Consider the following 20376-nt stretch of genomic DNA (forward strand, 5'->3'; position numbering starts at 1 on the left):
GTTGGACAACAGATATTCCCAAATATAATAATATTTTCTTGGATCTTTCTCTCATAAAGACATATTAGCATCTTCTATCCTAGGAACTATGAATTGTTATACAAAGCTTAAAAATGAGGAGTTTTAACTTCATTAGCTTGACTCTTAAAATATACATGGAGAGTAGATTTTCTCATAGTGCTCTCTACAACAAATCGCAAAAAAAAAAAAATTTAAAACATACCTAAACACCATATACATTTTGAATGTATGTAAAAAATAATATGTTCTAATTTCTAAAAGATGAATTTAGATTACGGGAAAAAAAATGGATAATTGAGTAACACGCAAGAAGAAAGGAGTATGGTTATTATTGAATACTAGTTTAAAAAGAAACACTTCATGCCTTTATCTTTATTTAAAAGAAGAAGAAAAAAGAAAACGTGACATGAAAAATCAATTTGAAGAACAACTAAAAGAACAAATAAACTGCGAAAAGGTGAAGCAAAGACAATATCAAAATTACATCCAAAAGAAACTAATTTCAATTTTCACTAATAGAACCATGAAGGTAGGGACTTGGGGGTGTTAAAACTTCAACATTTCCTTCTAGCATCAGCAAAACCTTCTTCATTGTTGGCCTAAGAGAAGGATGTTCTTGAATGCACCAAATAGCAATCATCACAAGTTTTTCAAAGCTCTTTATGTCATTAATAGCTTCGTCATCATTTTCTAAAAGAATTTCTAGTCTTCTAGTCTTGTAGCAATCATATGCCCAATCAGTCAATATCCCTTTTTCTTCATTAACAAGCTCCTTTTCTACATTCTTTCTACAACAAATGATCTCTAGTAACAACACACCAAAACTATAAGTGTCAACCTTAGCAGTGATTGGTGCACTTCTAAACCAATCTGGTGCAACATACCCTTTTGTTCCTCTAATTCCAGTTTCAGTGCGGCTTTGATTGATCAATAACAGCTTTGCTAACCCAAAATCTGAAATTCTAGCATTATATTGATCATCCAAAAGTATATTTTGTGGCTTTATGTCGCAATGGATGATTTGGGTGCAACATTCCTCATGCAAGTAAACAAGACCTCTGGCAATCCCAAGGGCAATGTCAAATCGTTGGCCCCAATTGGATTTCAAAGAAGAGAAAAGGAAGCTTGCTAAAGTGCCATTGCTCATAAACTCGTATACCAGAATTCGATGTTGTCCTTCGTTGCAATATCCAAGTAGACGAACTAGGTTCCTATGATGAGTTTGGCCTATTACATTCACCTCAGTTTGAAATTCCCTGTCATTATCTTGGAACAACTTGTCTAATTTTTTAACCGCCACACTAGTCATCTCTATTGTTCCTTTGTATACAATGCTAAAAGATCCTCTTCCCAATTCTTCTCTAAAGTTGTTTGTTGCTTCCACAAGTTCCTTGAAGGTAAAGTCATGCAAATTCTTTTTAGCAACACTTTTGTTGGTTCTACTACTTTCGATCTTCTTGCGGTTGCACGAGAAACCAAAATATAATGCACCAACCAACATCAAAATGATTAACACAGAGCCGGCCAAAAGAACTGATAACATAACGATCAAGACATCATGATCTTTCTTCCCATTTGGGTTTGGGAAAGAGGTCAGCTTTGGTATGCAACCACCATACATGTTATTTGAATCAATTAAAGAATATCTCTCTGGGCAGTTACATATTGGCCTTTGGTCAGCTTTGAGATTGCATATGCTATTAAACCCACAAACACCTTCACCATCTGTGAATGTAGAACTCAAACAAATATTTTCTGGTATAGTCTTTGTAGTGACCCATCCTTGTCCTTTTCTTAGATCTTTGGGGTAATATGATACGGTAAAAACTCCATCATAATTGATCGTTGCTTTGTAGTAGAAGTCATTAGTTGAGATCGTCTCATTTGGCTTGGTAATATAAAACTTCTCCCCACTTTTTTTCAGTATGTATAAGAAGCCTGATTTGTCAAATATCAATTTCATGTCAATATTTGTTTGGCTATTAGCATCAGCAGTGCCAGTATCATAGTAAGGCTCATAACTGTAGTTGCTAGGCAAATTGAGGCTGAGCACAAGATTTCCATCCTCTTGTAAATGAAGTTTGAATCTTCCATGAGAGAAGTTAAACTCTCCTCGTCGTGAAAAAAGTTTTCCATTTAACTCCATTACTTGATTAGGTACTAACGTGTCAGTTGGATGGGTGAAAGTCTCCCATAGTGACACAGAATTTTGGTCTAAGAGTTGAAAATTTCCATCATCGTTCATTAGACCATTAAAAATTGTACCTGATACAAAATTTGATCTCCATAGCTCTAAACCTTGGGGGTTATTGAGCACTAGTCCAGAGTCATTTAGTTCTAACCTTGATCCTATAGGAGCAGGGTTGTCTCCATTTGCAAACCAAATAATGGTCTTATTTGGCATCTTGTCATACCAAACAGCCAACAAGAAAAACTCATTAGGAAGTTGGTAAAACCCAAATGCAAAATCACCTGAAGGAGAAAGCCACCGAGATGTCCCATTTCCAGCCATGAGTGAGTCCCCAACACTTTGGCTACATTATATTATAAATATTAACAATTATTATTGATCTTTGAAAGAAAAAAAGTGCAAATCAATGTTGTTAATAACCTAATGTCCAAGTACATGTGTATAAAACAACCAATCAAACTTTATTGAGAAATATGTCAGGATGTTAATAAAATTAGAATTTTTCTTTTGGTGGAATAGAATTTAGGTGAGTTGGATCAAAGCCTTATTAAGTAATGGTAGACCTAAAGACTCAAAAAATATTTATAAGTTGTCTAACTTTTATTAGTATAATTTTATTTATATACACACACTTGAGTCTTGTGTGAGTACTCATTTGTATTTTTTTTTAATGTTGAACACTCAAATTTCTAGTCTATCAATACATTATTATTATGGAGTAAAATCCATTTATATTGATACCATTAAATAATTTCAGTTTCATTTTCTTTTTTTGTTAATTTTACATAAATTCCACCTAACAATAAATAATTTTTTGGACTATTTCTCGATTTGTACGTGTCATCCTTGTGCAGTGGCCATACTAATAATAAATAATAATGTATATTGGTTAAATTATTTTATAATTTCCATTATTTTTACTTTTCTTCAAACAAAGCGTGAGTTCCTCTTAGAAAACAACAACCGCTTTATAAATAGCTTCTCGCACTTAGGAAGGGTTGAGTATGTTAGAAATAGATTCATGAATTTGAAATGAGTATTAAACAATTAAAGTATTCCTAAAAACAATATCAAATAAAAAATAATGTAGGGTTATCAAATAAACTTATAGGTAATTTTTTTTTAAAAAAATTATGTTAATTTGAGAAAATAGTATACTTAATCTTGTTATTTATTGAGTATCTTAAATCCAAATAATATAAGTTGTACATGTCAATATCGATAAAAAAAAAATAAGTAAATATAAATTTCACTAGATTGGATTTTTTTATTTAAATTTAATTTTAAGTAAAAAGTTAAATAAATTTTGCTTAATAAAGTTCATATTATTCATACTTAAATATTTCTCTTATTGTATATTTTGATGAATTTATAAATTGATTTTTTAAAATAAAAATAAAAAACATATCTCACTTTGACAAAGATTAATTATTAACAAACTAAATAATTTGTAGCAATAATACGGTTATCAAAGTCACTTTATTCACATATTTACTAACATATATTTATTAAAATTTAAACTAAATAATTAATAATATATTAAAAATATAAAATAATATAAAAAATTATTTCTATAAATTTTAAAATATGAATTTAATATGCGTTAGACACAGAAAATTAAGTTAGTTATAGTAAAAAGAGGGATGGGTAAAATTTAAATTGACATGAGTGTCCTGTGTGAGTTGAAATAAAAGTAATTAAATATGAAAGACAATATCTAAACCAAAAAGAAAAGTAATATCCTGTCCAAAAGTATTTGGAACATGTTATATGAAATTATGCATGCTTAATTCCTCCCTCATTGAAAAACAATGAACAATGAGGCAAATGATTATTTTATTATCTTTTATTAGTATTTAAAAACATAGAAGCTTTTAATTTTATGTCTGAATAAATACTTATAAAAATAAATAAAAGATAAAATAAATTACTTCTCATTAGTTAAAATTAATTTATAGACTTTAACACTGCAACAAAATCGATTTTTGGCGTCAGTTTAAGGTGTCCACTGCCTGCGGTTTCAACCGCTGCTAATTTCTCCAAAAATTCAAGTTTACAGTTGATTTAACTCACAAAAAAATTGATAAATTTAACGTCTCATTATTTCTATATGTTAAAAGGTTTATTTAAATACGTCTATTTATTATCTAAATGCATATGCACACCTCTTAATTTTAAAGCATATACTAAAAATTGAAAGGAAGTAGTACTAATATTTTGATAGATTAAAAAATACATTGAGAAAAGAAATAAAATAATTATAAAAGATGAAGTAGTTAACTTAATAAGAATAAAAAAGGATAAAATTAAAAAGAACAAAAAGTATCAAGTCCTCCTAAACTTTATCATCGTTTTTGCAAATAGACACCTAAACTTTAATTTTGTCACAACTATTCTTTAAAGTTTATCTCATTTCAAAATAGACACCATGAACTTTAAATTTAGGCTTCAATATTTTTTTGTCGCCGTAAGTTAACATTTGTTTTTGTCCATACATGTTCATTTTTTTAATTTTAATCCTTGTAAATTGACATTTTTAATTTTGATTTTTGTAAATTTATTTTATTTATTTTAGTCCCTTTAATATTCTAATTTTTTCATTTATAGTCTCCATAAATTTACATAGGAGCAAAATTGAAAATTCATCAACTTATTAATACTAAAATTATAAAAATAAACTTAAATGTATCAAAAATGATAAAATATTAACTTACAAGAACTAAAAATATATTTAAACTTAAATTTATTATGATTGATATGTAAACTTTAACTTTTTTTTATAAATGGACCCCTTGAACTTTAATTGCATTTCAATTGATTTTTAAAATTTATCCTTTATACAAATAGCTTTTTTAAAGTTATTTATCTTAAACATTAATTATTCGTTAATTTTTTTTGTTACAACTAATTTTTTCATATTTAAAATATAATAATGAATATGAATTTAGAAAATATATATAATAGGGAAAATAATAACATTAATAAAAAAAAGTTTTTATTTGATTTTTTAGTTATAAATTTTTATTATGTTTTAATTTTTGGAAAAGAGATTTATAAAAACAAAACTAAAAAATGGTTGAGATGAAATAAATAAATGGTGAAAATTGTTTTGTTAACAATTTAACCCCTATTTAACATAAGAAATTGTTTATGAAAAGCGTAAATTTTAAGACTTAATTGAGATGAAATTTTGTCCAAAAACTATTGAAACGAAATTGAAATATAGGTTTCTATGTAAAAAATATGTAAAGTTTAAGGATTGATTGAAACAAAATTAAACTTTATGGTGTTTATTTATAAAAAAAAAAAAAGAAAAAATTTAAGAGTTAATTGTAACAAAATTAAAGTTAAGAGTATTTATTTGTAAAATGAGTAAAGTTCAAGGGAGCTTAATACCTTTTTTCCAATTAAAAATGATGATGATGATGAAGAAGAATTCTTGGTTAAAGTTCAGAATATTTTTAAAACAAATATTTTGAAACAGGAATAGCATATATTGGACCGTAGGATAGAGGAATTAGTGGGATGAGTCTATCTTTAATATATTAATATATGAGACAAAAACTAAGTTACCTCAATTTGCTGACATAATATATATATATATATATATATATATATATATATATATATATATATATATATATATATAATAAAAGATTGTAAAACTATAATTAAGATATACTTAAAATAAATAATATAAATATAAGATTATATTATACAAAATATAATTCAATAAATTAAGAAGTTTTATAAATACATAATTGTTTTAAATAATATATTCTAAAAGAGAAACTATAAACACAAAATAAGTTTAGATGATTAATAAGTGAGTGATTTGTAAAAAATTATATTCAATCCCCTTAAATAAGATTAGTTTGAGTTTTATGGATAAAATAAACGTAATTAAAAGAAGACATCTCATTAAAGTGAATAATCATGTTATTTAACGAATGTTTCACTAAATACTTATAATAACTACATGATTTTAAAAAAAATTGAGATGACAAAATACATATTTAAAATTTATCAAATCTAATTTCTAAAGTTCAAACCTATCAAAATTAGCTTCAAATTAGGCTAAATTAGTGGACGAAAAGTGTGGTTGAGTTCCAAACCTTATGATTGGTAAATTTTACATTAGATAGTAAATTTATAAATATACTTTTTTTATTAGAGAGTGAGTTTTTGATCTAACTCAACCCCAAAATTAGTTGGAGGGATGAGAGAAAAAATATTCTTCTCTCTCCTCTCGTTAAGCTTGTACAAAGGATTACAAGATAAATTAAGAATAATAATAAAATATCTTATCTTATATTCTATAATATATTCTATCAAATATAAACTGATTAGGTAAATTAAGAATACTGATAAACGTTAATATATATAAAAATTTAACAATTGATGATTTGGATCCAACACATTCAATGTAAAAAAGAATTATTAAATTGTCATTTAATCATAAATTAATTTTTATAATAATTATCTAACCTGGTGTTGGTGTTGCTAGATGTAGGACAAAAGACAATGTTGTAATCGACAGGATCGTAACAGATGAACGTGCTGGTTCGGTCGTCTTTTGGGTAGCTGAAGGCTTGCGGGCATGAAGTCTTGAATATTTTCGAGTACACGCTTGGTTCGCAGTTGGAACTCGCATCACCAATACAGGGGTTGGGGTTCTGACACCCCACCACTTGTCCATTTTTTATTGTCTTTAGCTCCGTCGGACACACTCTATTCATATCGACCGCACACCCCGTGCTGTTACACTTGCTGCTGCTGCTTATGGGAACAATTATCGCCGGCACATTGAATCCGACAGCTAGGCTCACATCATAAATGTCAGGAAAATTGGTGTCGCTTAAGGAAAACTCTAGACGCGTGACCGGCGGCATAGAAGCTGTTCTTCCGTAACATGCTATCTTTCCGGAACCGCAATCACCGGTGACACAAGAGAAATTTCCCGTGGCTGAACTATTGGTGCAGAGAGTGCGGCCCCAGATCAGGCCTTTCCATTTTGCAGGTGGAGTCACAGTGGAAGATTCGCCACTTCTCAAAACGAAGCCAGTCGTTGAAAGATAATCATCTCCGCTTAACGCTGGCCACACCGTGTAGTTGCATTGGTTAACCAAAGTGAACTTCGTGGAATTGACCCCTGTGAATTAAATGAATGAATAAAGGAGAATTAATTAATTGAAAGTTTAGCACAAGTGGTTGTTTAAAGAATCGAATCACCTGATGATGATAATTGAAGCGTTAGTATCAAAAGTGAAAATAACCATGTTGGCTGAACCATATTGAAAATGAATAGGAAAGAGTATGAAATGAAGATTAACGAGTTATGTGCAAAGTTTTTCTTTTCTCTGGATTTATTGGGTATGTGATAGCTAGCCCGTAAGTCACGCCGAACGGCCCAAGACTTTATTTTCTTCTTGGTTTGGGACCCAAGTTGACTTTATTTTCATTTACATAAGGAATTTTAAATTTTCAACGAATTTGAAATGTTTTGAATTACTTTGATTTTAATTTCTTTTATTTATTTAAATTTTTTGTTTGAATAAATCAATTTAAATTTTTTCCATTTTAAATTCTTTGTTTGAATAGGACAATTTAATTTTCTCCATATGTAAAATTTTAATTTTATATTTTAAATAGATGAAATTTTAATATTAAACTTTATAGAAAATAAACACAGTCTAATTTTAAAATATTAATTAAAAAATATTTTCAATTTTAATAATTTATAAATACAAAATATTAATAATTTTAACTAGGTTGTTTTGCCTAACCACAACCGGTGATGTTTTTAAACCGATATCAACCAAGACTATTTTTCCGTCGATATCAAATAAGGTTTTTTTTTTTGTCAAAGTATGCCGAAAATATTTGTCAGCTGACATCAGTCGGGGCTATTTTTTGGCTAACATTGGTTGAGTCTATTTTTCAACCGATGCTGGCTAGATTTTTTTTTCCAATGTCGGCTAGGGTTTGTTTGGCCGACACCGGCTAGGGTCTTTTCTAACGACATTGACCAAGGCTATTTTTAGTCAACATCAGCCTAAAAAATCCTAGCAAGCGTTGACAAAAAAATCTACCCAATATCAGCTAAAAAATAGGTTGATCGATGCCAACCAATAGAACCTACTTGATGTCAACTGAAAAACATTATTGGTCAACGTTGGCCAAAAAATACCTAGTCGAAGTTGGCTAAAAAATAGTCCTGATCAATGTCGGACAAAAAACCTACCCAACATCGGCTATAAAATAGCCTTGGCTGATGTTAGCTAAAAAATAACTCTGACCGATGTCGATTGAAAAAACTCTAGTGGATGTCGACTATAAGAACCTAGTTGATGTCGACTAAAAATAGTCATGTCCGATGTCGATAAAAAATATATAGCTGGTGTTCGCAGAAAAAACCCTAGCCAACATCAATCAAAAAACCTAGCTAATGTGATTAAGAAATAGCTCTGGCTGATGTCAGCCCAAAAACCCTAGTCGATGTCAGCAAAAAAATCCTAATCGACGTCGTCTAAGAAAATCTACTTGACATCAGGCAAAACACCCTAGCTAACATTGGCTAAAAAATAACCCTAGCCAATATTGGCTAAAAAATAGATTTGGCTGATGTTGGCTGAAAAAGCCTAGCTGACGTCGGCTGAAAAACCCTAACAAGTGTCTACTCAAAAGTTAGTCATGACTGATGTTAGTAGAAAAAATCTAGCCAACATTGGCAAAAAAATCATTGGTCAATATCAACTGAAAAAACCTGGATGACAACGATCAAAAAAATCTTTGGCCGACATTAGCAAAAATTTCCCATGACTGACGTCAGTGAGAAAATAACTCTAACCAACATCATTTAAAAAAATTCTTATTCGATATCGGCAAAAAATAGCTTTAGTTGACATCATACAAAAAAATTCTGACCGAAAAAATCTCGGCCAACGTCAGTAAAAAATAACTTATGTCGATATCGGTCGTAAAAACTTTGGTCACCCATAGTTGTGAGTGTTGAGCGAGAAAGAGTTATGAGCAAGAACATGAATTAGAATGAACATCTCCAAAAAAAATAATTCAAATTCTATATTTTTTTAGAGAATTTGAAATCCCACTATTTTAGTCAATCAAAATGATTCATAAAAATACCAAAAATTAAATCTCCTTTCAAATACTCTATCCAAACAAGTTATTTTATCATGAATCATTTTAAATTCCTTAAAAAATGAATTTCTCTGTTATATTACTCCATCCAAACACACTATTAGTTTATAATAAAAAAATCAACTAATAATAAATTTTGGCCTTACTTATATATATTTTGTTTCAATTTCATCTCTTGAGTTTAAAGAGTTTAATTTGGTCTTTCATAAGGTCTTTGTTAAATTAAATTGAGCAATTCATTTATTTTTGGCACTAATAATATATATATTTTGATTACGTGATATTTTTCATAGTTTGTCATGTATCACTAAAACTGTTAAAGTTAGTCAAAATTCATGAGTCAATCTAACTCACCATATATTGAGGATGAACTTAATAAAAATTAACCAACTTTGGTTATAAGAAAAATTTAACTAATCCACTAAGAAATCGATCCACCCGAGTTGTATAATGAATTAGGTTAACCCATTTTGCTTTTATCTTCCTGTTTTGTTCATGTTTTATGATTCAATTATCCATAAGACCCTGGATTATTTTATTTTTGTTGCATTATTTTATTCAATTGTGTGTTTTTCCTATCTTTTTTTTTACTGCATGTTTTTCATATTCTTATGTTTTAGTTATATTATTCTCTATGCTATACCTATTTTTTAAGAATTTTTTTTATATATATTTTAGAAGGATCAACCCGTTTAACATATAACTTGTGGTGGATCAATCCAAACTAGCTTCTTATAGGCTCACCAAAAGTGAGCTAGGTTGGGTCAAGTTGGCTCACTTTAACATCACCAAGTTGGCAAAGTTAGTATAAAAATATTTTTATATTAATTTTTCCATCCCTAATTATAAGATCATTTTTCATTAATTCTTGCTTATTAAGTAAAGTAATTAATTACATTAAATCAGTCAATTAATTATATTATCATTTCAAAACTATATTTTTCTTATCTTTTTTTTTTGAATCAAAAAGAAGAATGTTAATTCAAAAAACAGTTTGATACAAGGTGATCGAAACGATCCAACCAAACAACCAGGACCAAAGCAAAAACCTAACAGCCTACATCATTAGCTTTGCAACATGACTTCTAAGAGTTGGATATTGCCAACTTCTATACACTATGTTGTCAATGATATTCCTTTCTATAACCTGTTTATCCACAACTGTACCAAAGCACATGCTATTTCTATAGTGCCACACATTATAAACTGTCTCCGCTGTTGCCATTTTCAGCAGAGCACTTTTCCAACCTTTACCTTTGGTGTTCTCAATAATCCAAGCAAGCTCCATATCCCACTCCCTCGGATCATGTCTTCTACCCAGCCAATCCAAAATGTTCCCCCAAATTTCTCTAGTGCCACTGCAGTTGAAAAAAAGATGCTTTATAGTCTCATCAGCACAGTTACAAATACTGCAATCACTACTTTGGATCATTCCAAATCTTCTTAGTCTATCTTTAGTAAAGAGCTTTTTGTGACAAGCAAGCCACAAGCAAATGACAGCTCGCGGTCTAGCCTTGTTCCCACACATCACAGACCTCCACGACACTCTTTGGTGTTCCTCTGTCAGCCCATGATACATAGCACTCATAGGAAACTTCTGTCTACTAGGAGCTTGGTCCCAATGTTGTTGTATCTGACCCAGTTTATCTCTTTGATTCATAATGTTCTTAAGGATCCAAGAACTATTAGGCCTGACAAAAGCAGTAATAGCATCATTGCCCTTCAGATAATATGTATGAACCCACAGCACCCAAAGATTCTCAGAATTTCTGCAAATATTCCAAAGACATTTCATCAGACTAACAATGTTCCAAACCTGCAAGTTAATAATGCCAACACCACCCTGGCTTTTATTCCTACACATTGTATCCCAAGCTACTAGGCTTTTCTTGCTAATCTCTTGTTTACCTGTCCAAACAAAACTTCGGCAAATAGCATTAATCTTCCTAAGAACAAACTGAGGCAGTGGGAAGCACTGCATCCAGTACATTGCAATGGCACTAGTGATGCTCTTCACCAACTGGATTCTCCCAGCATAGCTTAGCAATTTGCTAGTCCAATGCTTCACTCTGTCCACTATTTTGTCTATCAGTGGCATGTACTGCTGAATAGTGAGCCTTTTGCAAGATAAGGGCACGCCAAGGTATCTCACAGGGAGTTTTCCTTCTGCAAAATCAGTTATCCTTCTCAGATTTTCTTTGCTACAACCATCCATTCCTCCAAAGAACATCTGACACTTTGCTGGATTCACCTTTAACCCTGTAGAATCAGAAATTTTTCTAATGGTTTCCATCATCATAGATACAGATTTACTATCCCCCCTGCAGAAAAGTAAAACATCGTCAGCAAAAGTGAGATTAGTTAGGCCAATTTTTTCACATTTCGAGTGATGATTGAAGTCAGGATTTTGCTGCATCTTCACCAAAGTTCTATGCATATATTCCATGATTATCACAAAAAGCATAGGGGACATGGGGTCCCCTTGTCTAATCCCTCTCTTGGCTTGCATAATGTCAGAATAGATTCCATTAACATTAAACCTATAGGAGAATGTGGAGACACCAGTCATGATCCAACTCACAAACTGCATAGGTAAACCTATTTCCTTAAGAATACATTCCATGGCCCTCCAATTAACCATGTCATATGCCTTATGTAAATCTAACTGCATCATCACACGAGGGGTTCCACCTTTCCTGCCATACCCATTGAGGAGCTCATAAGCTAAAAGGATATGGTTGTGAATATTCTGCCCAGGCACAAAGGCAGCCTGACTATGACTAATGATGCTAGGAAGAATTTTCCCTAATCTCTCAGTTATGATTTTGGCAATGATTTTATACACAGTTGTGCAGCCAACTATGGGACGATAATCTTTCACATACCTAGCATTATCACCTTTAGGGATTAAAGTTACCACTGTATTATTAAAGCCTCTATACAATCTTTCTGTGTTGAAAAATTCCAGAATAGCTGCTATAACATCCTCTTTTACTATGCACCAGCTGGCCTTAAAAAACTTAGCCCCAAATCCATCAATCCCTGGGCTTTTATCATCACCTATCCCTTTAAGGGCTCTCTCAATATCCTGCTCAGTGATATTGCTCACAAGATATCTTCTTTGCTCCATATTAACTTGTTTGCCATTTCTCATAGCATCTATGTCAATATGGTGCAGCTGGCTATCCTCAGTCCCCATGAGTTTCTTGTAGAAATCCATGATCTCATCCTCTATCTCAGACTGGTTTTCAAGTAAGGTTCCATCAGTTTTCTGCAGCATGTATATATTTCTTCTATTATTTCTGCTTTTTATAATAGCATGGAAAAAGGAATTATTCCCATCACCTTTCCTTATCCAATCCACTTTTGCTCTCTGCATAAGCATCTTTTTCCTCCAATTCATTAAGATTAATAACCTCTTCTGTCAGCTGCCTCACTCTATCAATACTATCTCCATTCATGTTATTGTTTCTAAGATTTTCCTGAGCAAATTGAAGATCTTCTCTGGCTTTGATCAGATTCTGCTTTAGATTACTCAGGGGTTTGCTAAACCTTCTCATATCCTGCTGCAGTCTCTTAAGCTTGTTCCACAATCTCACCATAGGGCTACCTCTAGTAGGTCTGCTCCAACTGGCTTTCACCATATCATTATACCCTTCCATCTCAATTAGACAACTACTGAATCTGAAGTTTTTATTGTTCTTGATAATGGGATCTTTTCTACTAACACAGAGCAGGGAATGGTCTGAAACACTGGCTGGCAGCACTGTCAACACAGTATCCAAGTTGTCTTGAAACCAGTCCAAGTTACCCAGAACCCTATCAATTCTAGAGTAGATGGTTCCTATCACCTGCTTGTTAGTCCAGGTATAAAACTCACCTGTGGTATCCATCTCAGCCAGGCCTGTAGTCTCCATCATGTTCAGCAAATCAATGTACTCACTTTCTGTCACAGCTTTTCCTTCAATTCTATCTTGAGCCTTAGTAACATTGTTGAAGTCACCAATCACACACCAAGGACCCTGTTGATGTTTATGGATAGCCTCCAAATCTTTCCACAGAACTTTCCTTCTATCCAACTTATTTAAGGCATACACTGCAGTAAGCCAGAATTTGAACTCCCCCTGCAAGTTATACACACCCACGTGCACATATTGGCTAGAACACTTAACATGCCTCACATCAATTTTACTATTATCCCATTCAATCCACAACCTCCCATTATCATGCCACTTGTAATTGTCCAGGTAGTTGTGAGGTAGTTTAAGCTTATCTCTTATTTTCTTAGCATTCTTATTTTTCACTCTAGTTTCAATCAAAATAGCAATGGTAGGCCTAAGCTTTAGGAGACGGGAGCTAATCTCCTTTAGCTTTCCTACATTATTTAACCCCCTTAAATTCCAAGATATAATCATGTAACCACCCCTAGGCCTCCTAGAGAGTCATTCAAAACCTCTAGAGCCTTGAAACCATTAGAACAATTAACATTAGATGTACCAATTACCTCTATAGCTTTTCCTGTATGTCTTGCAGCTTTGCCCACTGTAATCCAACCTTCTGGTTTGTCCTCTCCTTCAGTTTCAGTATTCTGCACAGGTGTCTTTGGAAGGGGATCTGCCTTTACCTCATCTGCTTGCTTGTTCCTAGGTATCCATTTCTTGACAACTTTCTTCTTTCCACATTGATGACCAGCCTTTTGACATTTCTCACAAAATTCTGGCTTCCACTCGTATTCCACAATCTGCTTTATCTTTCCTCCAGTTCTGTCAGATATGGTGATTTCCTCTACCAATTTTTGGGTAATATCAACCTCAACCAATATGCGAGCATAAGAAACTCTAAGTTTCTGAGTTGTGCATTCATCAGTCATCAAAGGATTGCCTATTGCGCTGCCTATCTTGTTCAAGCTTTTCAATCCCCAAAGGCATAGAGGCAATTGTGGTAACTTTACCCAAATCGGCATAGTTTTCTTATCTTTATATCTACTTAATTGTTTCTCATATTTAGAGAGTGAATAATTAAGTAAGAATATTTAGGAAAAAAATAATTAATGCATCTAAAAATTAGATAAAGAATCTTATAAAAATGAACAAATAAATTTCTGAAAAGAATTTTATAACTAGAGAGAAAAGAAGTATTAAGTGCCTAGATCAATTGACATATGATTATGTCATGATCTTGAATTTGAATTCTAAATATACAATTATACTAAATAGAGTTTTATAATCCAAAGTATTCATATCCAACCTAAGTAAGATTACTTCTAGTGGATGATAACTATCATTTATATATAAAAAAAACATATATTTATTATTAAATAAAATCTATCAAAATTCATGAAACTTATAAGTTATATTATTTAATAAATTTGGAAATTTTATTCCATGAAACATATTTTTAGAGTTTATTTCATATAGTTTCTTAGTAGTAAATTTTACTTATAATTTTGTTTTCTTAATAAATTTTCACTACAAATAAAAATATTAAAAATATCGTATTGACACTGCTCTAATATGCAAGTATCAAGAAATACCCTTCTGTTGGAAGATTTTAGGGGTTTGTTATTACCCCGTATTGTTGATGTGTAATCTTGGGTGAGTCACTCCTCTGTAGTAAAAAAAAAACTTTTGGGATTGGACAGAAAAGGAAGACTTTGAAAAGTCGCAATTGGAAAATCATGGGCAGCACCGTGTTGACGAAGAACGAAACTGGTTGTCCCTTTTGTCCAACTTTTGCTTGGAAGAAATTTATGATGACAGCTTCATTTGCCAGCCACACATCTTTTATTGCTCTCTAAGTAACACATTTTTTTTTATTGTTTGTTGGTTAAATAAGTCTTATTAATTTAGAGATGTGATGCAATAAAGAATAAAAATAATGGTGTATTTGATTTTTAATTTTAAAAAAATAAAGAAAACTAACACTCAGAAGTGAACTAGAAAATATCTCAGTCTGTTTTTTCAGTTTTTTGAAATACTTGTTTCTGAAATGATTTTTAAAATGTAATAAATTTTAGATGAAAAATTAATTACTGAGTAACATGAAAATATTTTGGAAAGTAGCTTTTTAAATTAAAATGTGAGAAGAAGATCAAAATTTACATAAATTTATGCAATAAAAAATGTATAAAAATATTAGGATATTTTTTTTAATCTTTTATATTTTTTTATCATGATTATATTTAGTTTTCTTTCTTATCTTTTAAAAATATTAAAAATTGTGTTGCCTCACCCATCTTTCAAAGCAGAGCATCTCAAAGCATTTCTAGTGCAAGTTTCTTTCCAAGTGCTTAGTGTGAAGAAATCGTTTTTAAAATTTTTTTTGGCACCGGAACAAACCCACGTGGCTGGTGTGTTCCTTCGCTCTTCAGAATCATTTCTTATATAAGAAATGATATCTTACAATTAAAAAAATAATTTCCTCACACAAAACAAGTATAACACACGAGGGAAAATAATTGTCCCAATAGAAAAATAGTGAACATAAATTCATTGATCAAAGAAAACCACAATAAATCTCAAAAATCATAAAATTTGAAAAAAAAAATATCATTCAAATCTAGATTCAAACAATATAGTAAAGGGGGGAAAAGGAGAAAAGAATTTTCATAAACCAAATTGAAGAGATGAAAGGGAAAAAAGATTGGAAGGGGAAAACCAGATGTCCATTGCAGTGATAACTAGATGCAACTATGGCCGAAGGCACGATGGAGACTTCTAAGCCCAGCAAAGACGACGCAATGGAGACACAACCATGGTCGGAGGCATTGACGCCAAATGCACAATGACCAGCATCGATGTTGCGTCAGTCCTATGATTTTGATATGATTATGTGAATTTGTTTGAGAGGTTTTACTTCCCATATTGTGAGAATCATTTTTGTATAATTCGTTTGTATTTTGGACAAGATTTACTAGATTAACATAATAAATTGTTATATTGAGATTATGAAATTGTGATTGAAATTGCGTATAAGTGATAAGTTGAATATGTGATAAATTTTGAGATACATGGGTATTGGAATATTGTATGTATTGAGTTGTGAGCTATGAATCATACAATCACACGATTATAAGTCTTAAGAGCTATGGATTGTAGATGATGTCACATAATAAAAAAACATTTTTGTGAGTAAAATTTAACTATCAATAATTTTTAATAGTTAATTAAACATATTATATTTTTAGGAATAATATTCCCAAAAATAAACATATAATTCGTGAAACATACAATAAAGTATGAACATTATTTAAAATTATCCAAAGTGAACTTCGTGAAATTGACCCCTGTGAATTAAATGAATGAATAAAGGAGAATGAATTAATTGAAAGTTTAGCACAAGTGGTTGTTTAAAGAATCGAATCACCTGATGCTGATAATTGAAGCGTTAGTATCAAAAGTGAAAATAACCATGTTGGCTGAACCATATTGAAATGAAGATCAACGAGTTATGTGCAAAGTTTTTCTTTTCTCTGGATTTATCGGGTATGTGATAGCTAGCCCGTAAGTCACGCCGAACGGCCCAAGACTTTATTTTCTTCTTGGTTTGGGACCCAAGTTGACTAGTTGACCGCAATATTATGTACACAAAATAATAATATTAGTAAAAGATAATAATTAATTTATAATAAAAAATATAATAATTATTAAAATAAAGAAGTTGATAGACCAGGTCCTTCTATCTAAGGATTAAATTCTATTCTAACGATAACATCCAAAGAGCTATATGTAACAAAGGATATATGTAAAAAGTGAAAGCTACCTTCAAGATTTTTTTTAGTTTATTAACATCTAGGACTACAACTTGAACCAGCATTCAGTTTTAAGGTACCAAATCGACTATTCTGCCTACAACCATTGGTAAAAGATAAACGTCCACAAAATAACATATTTCATTTAGTTTATAATAAAAAATGGACTAATAATAAATTTTGGGTCTTACTTATATATATTTTGTTTCAATTTCATCTCTTGAGTTTAAAGAATTTAATTTGATCTTTTCGTAAGGTCTTTGTTAAATTAAATTGATCATTTCATTTATTTTTGGCACTAATAATATCCATTTTGATTACGTGATATTTTCATAATTTGTTATGTATAAAATTGTTAAAGTGAGTCAAAATTTATGAGTCAATCTAACTCACTATAGATTGAGGATGAATTAGATAAATAAAAATTAATCAACTTTGATTATAAGAAAAATTGAACTAATCCACTAAGAAATCGATCCATCCAAGTTGTATAGTGAATTAGGTTAACTCATTTTACTTTTATCTTAATGTTTTTTTCATGTTTTATGATTCAATTATCAATAAAACCCTGGATTATTTTATTTTTGTTGTATTATTTTATTCAATTGTGTGTTTTTCCTAGCTTTATTTTACTGCATGTTTTTCATATTCTTATGTTTTAGTTATATTGTTCTCTATGCTATACCTATTTTTTTAAGATTTTTTTTATATATATTTTAGAAGGATCAACCCGTTTAACATATAAGTTGTGGTAGATCAATCCACACTAGCTTCTTATAGGCTCACCAAAAGTATCACAGTCTGTTTTTTCAGTTTTTTGAAATACTTGTTTCTGAAATGATTTTTAAAATGTAATAAATTTTAGATGAAAAATTAATTACTGAGTAACATGGAAATATTTTGGAAAGTAGCTTTTTAAATTAAAATGTGAGAACAGGATAAAAAATTATTATCAAAATTTACATAAATTTATGCAATAAAAAATGTATAAAAATATTAGGATATATTTTTTAATCTTTTATATTTTTTTTATCATGATTATATTTAGTTTTCTTTCTTATCTTTTAAAAATATTAAAAGTTTTGTTGTCTCACCTATCTTTCAAAGCAGAGCATGTCACAACATTTTTAGTGTAAGTTTCTTTCCAGGTACTTAGTGTGAAGAAATCATTTCTTAAATTTTTTTGGCACTAAAACATTCCCACGTGGCTGGGTGCGTTCCTTGACTCTTCAAAAATAATATCTTACCATTAAAAAAATAATTTATTCTCACAGAACAAGTATAACACATGGGGGAAAATAATTGTCCCAATAGAAAAATAGTGAACATAAATTCGTTGATAAAAAAACAACCACAATAAATCTTAAAAATCATAAAATTTGAAAAAAAAAATGTCATTCAAATCTAGATTCAAACAATACAGTACAGGGGAAAAAGGAGAAAAGGATTTTCATGAACCAGATTGAAGAGATGAAAGGGAAAAAAGATGGGAAGGGGAAAACTAGAGATGTCCATTGCAATGACGACTAGACGCAACTATGGTCGGAGGCACGATGGAGACTTTCGAGCCCAACGAAGACGACGCAATGGAGACACAACGATGGTCAGAGGCATCGATGCTAGACGCACGTTGACCAGCATCGGTGTTGCGTCAGTCCTATGATTGTGATATGATTATGTGAATTTATTTGAGGGGTTTTACTCTCCATATTGTGAGAAGTATTTTTGTATAATTCGTTTGTGTTTTGGACAAGATTTACTAGATTAACGTTATAAATTGTTATATTGGAATTATGAAATTGTGTATAAGTGATAAATTGAATATGTGATAAATTGTGAGATACATGTGTATTAAGATAGTGTATGTATTAAGTTGTGAGCTATGGATTGTAACAATCACACGATTGTAAGACCCTTAAGGGCGACGAGTTAATGTGTGATGATGATGAATATTGTGATGAGATCCACTATGGGAACTCGACGAGTTTAATCACTTTGAGGTGCGATTAGTTAAAATTATTTTGAGAACAAGTGAGAAATCATGTGTTTTGTACAGTTCATAGATAGGGTCTGCGTGCTAAAATATTTTTTGGGTTGGACTTGAATCAGGAGGGAGAGACCTTGACGGACTTTTTGGAGTATAGGCCTTGGGGATAAATACACTCCATGTGAATGTTCCTTAAAGCTTATGCTGATCCCATATGGTTGAAGTGTTCTCGCAAAATAGAGTGACCATGATTGGTCTCCCTATGATTTTACCTAGTGAGAGTGATCTGATTTACCAATGTGTGATTTGTCTTGTCATGTATTCCTAGCGTCCGACAAGGTTTTTCATTGACATGATACCACATTGCATATAAGATTGAGTTTTAGTATATTTGTTGGATAATGCTTGTGCATTGATCGATATTGATTGGTTGAATGGTATAATGTTTTGATTCTTGAGTACGTGAATGATGTGAAAACGTGTGAGACATATAGTGTTGAGATGTGATGTCATGTGATAAGTGGTGGAATAACGTGAGCTGTGTTTAAATAAGCTATATTTCATTTTATATTATATGTATATCTATGTTGTTCCATTTCTCTCTATTAGTTAGAAATGTGATACTCACTCTCTGTGTGTTGTTTATATTTGGATCCTACGTTGATATCAAACTTTATTTTCGTGGGAGCAGATGATTAGATGGATAGTTATGGAGAACCTCATGTTAGAGGACGCTGAAACACAATGCTCTGATAGGATGTGAGATTTAGGTATGAGTTTATGTATTATTTGCATAATATTCTGAACATGATACTTTATGTTATTCCGTTGCTTAACTTATTTTCTTTTGTATAAAAATTAGATGGTCTTGTTTTGAGCTAGAGGTGTTTTCATATCATTATTTGAAAAGTTTTTAATTTAATGATTAATACAAATATAAACCTTTTATCCACATGAGTTTCTTTATATTTATTAAATAAAATTATTTTAATTAATTTTGTATTTTCATGTATGATATTATATAAATATATATGACAAGATATATGGTGTTACATAATAGAAAGTCATCTTTGTGAATAAAATTTAACTATCAATAATTTTTAATAGTTAATTAAACATATTATATTTTTAGGAATAATATTTCCAAAAATAAACATATAATTCGTGAAACATACAATAAAGTATGAACATTATTTAAAATTATTGATTCTTTTAGATCATGTAAAGATTAAGGACAATGAAAAAAAGTCATGATGTTTTTTTTGT

General features: G+C 30.7%; 1 protein-coding gene across 4 annotated transcripts; it reads right to left on the reverse strand.

Annotated features, from left to right (window-relative positions):
• Nucleotides 1-320: 320 nt before the first annotated feature.
• LOC114387079 (G-type lectin S-receptor-like serine/threonine-protein kinase LECRK3) lies at nucleotides 321-16800 on the reverse strand. 4 transcript variants are annotated; one of them, XM_028347200.1, is made up of 3 exons: nucleotides 16739-16800; nucleotides 6712-7364; nucleotides 321-2557 (listed from the first exon to the last, which is right to left on the reverse strand). In XM_028347200.1, the coding sequence occupies exons 1-3, from the start codon at nucleotides 16797-16799 to the stop codon at nucleotides 524-526; spliced, it is 2748 nt and encodes a 915-aa protein (XP_028203001.1). In that variant the 5' UTR covers nucleotide 16800; the 3' UTR covers nucleotides 321-523. The 4 variants fall into 4 exon arrangements, with proteins under 4 accessions (XP_028203001.1, XP_028203000.1, XP_028202998.1 ...); XM_028347199.1 differs by having other exon boundaries at nucleotides 6709-7364; XM_028347197.1 differs by having other exon boundaries at nucleotides 321-2555; nucleotides 6701-7364.
• Nucleotides 16801-20376: the final 3576 nt, after the last annotated feature.

This window comes from Glycine soja, chromosome 15 (assembly GCF_004193775.1).
Source record: "Glycine soja cultivar W05 chromosome 15, ASM419377v2, whole genome shotgun sequence".
In the NCBI taxonomy this organism is placed as follows: Eukaryota; Viridiplantae; Streptophyta; class Magnoliopsida; order Fabales; family Fabaceae; genus Glycine; species Glycine soja.

Coding starts and splice junctions, on each gene's coding strand:
- LOC114387079 (XM_028347197.1), bottom strand. CDS start 16,799: ATGGTTCAGCCAACATGGTTATTTTCACTTTTGATACTAACGCTTCAA. Junction 7,365..16,738: donor GCTTCAATTATCAGCATCAG/GTGATTCGATTC, acceptor TTTAATTCACAG/GGGTCAATTCCACGAAGTTC. Junction 2,556..6,700: donor TCTAGCAACACCAACACCAG/GTTAGATAATTA, acceptor AATATAATGTAG/CCAAAGTGTTGGGGACTCAC.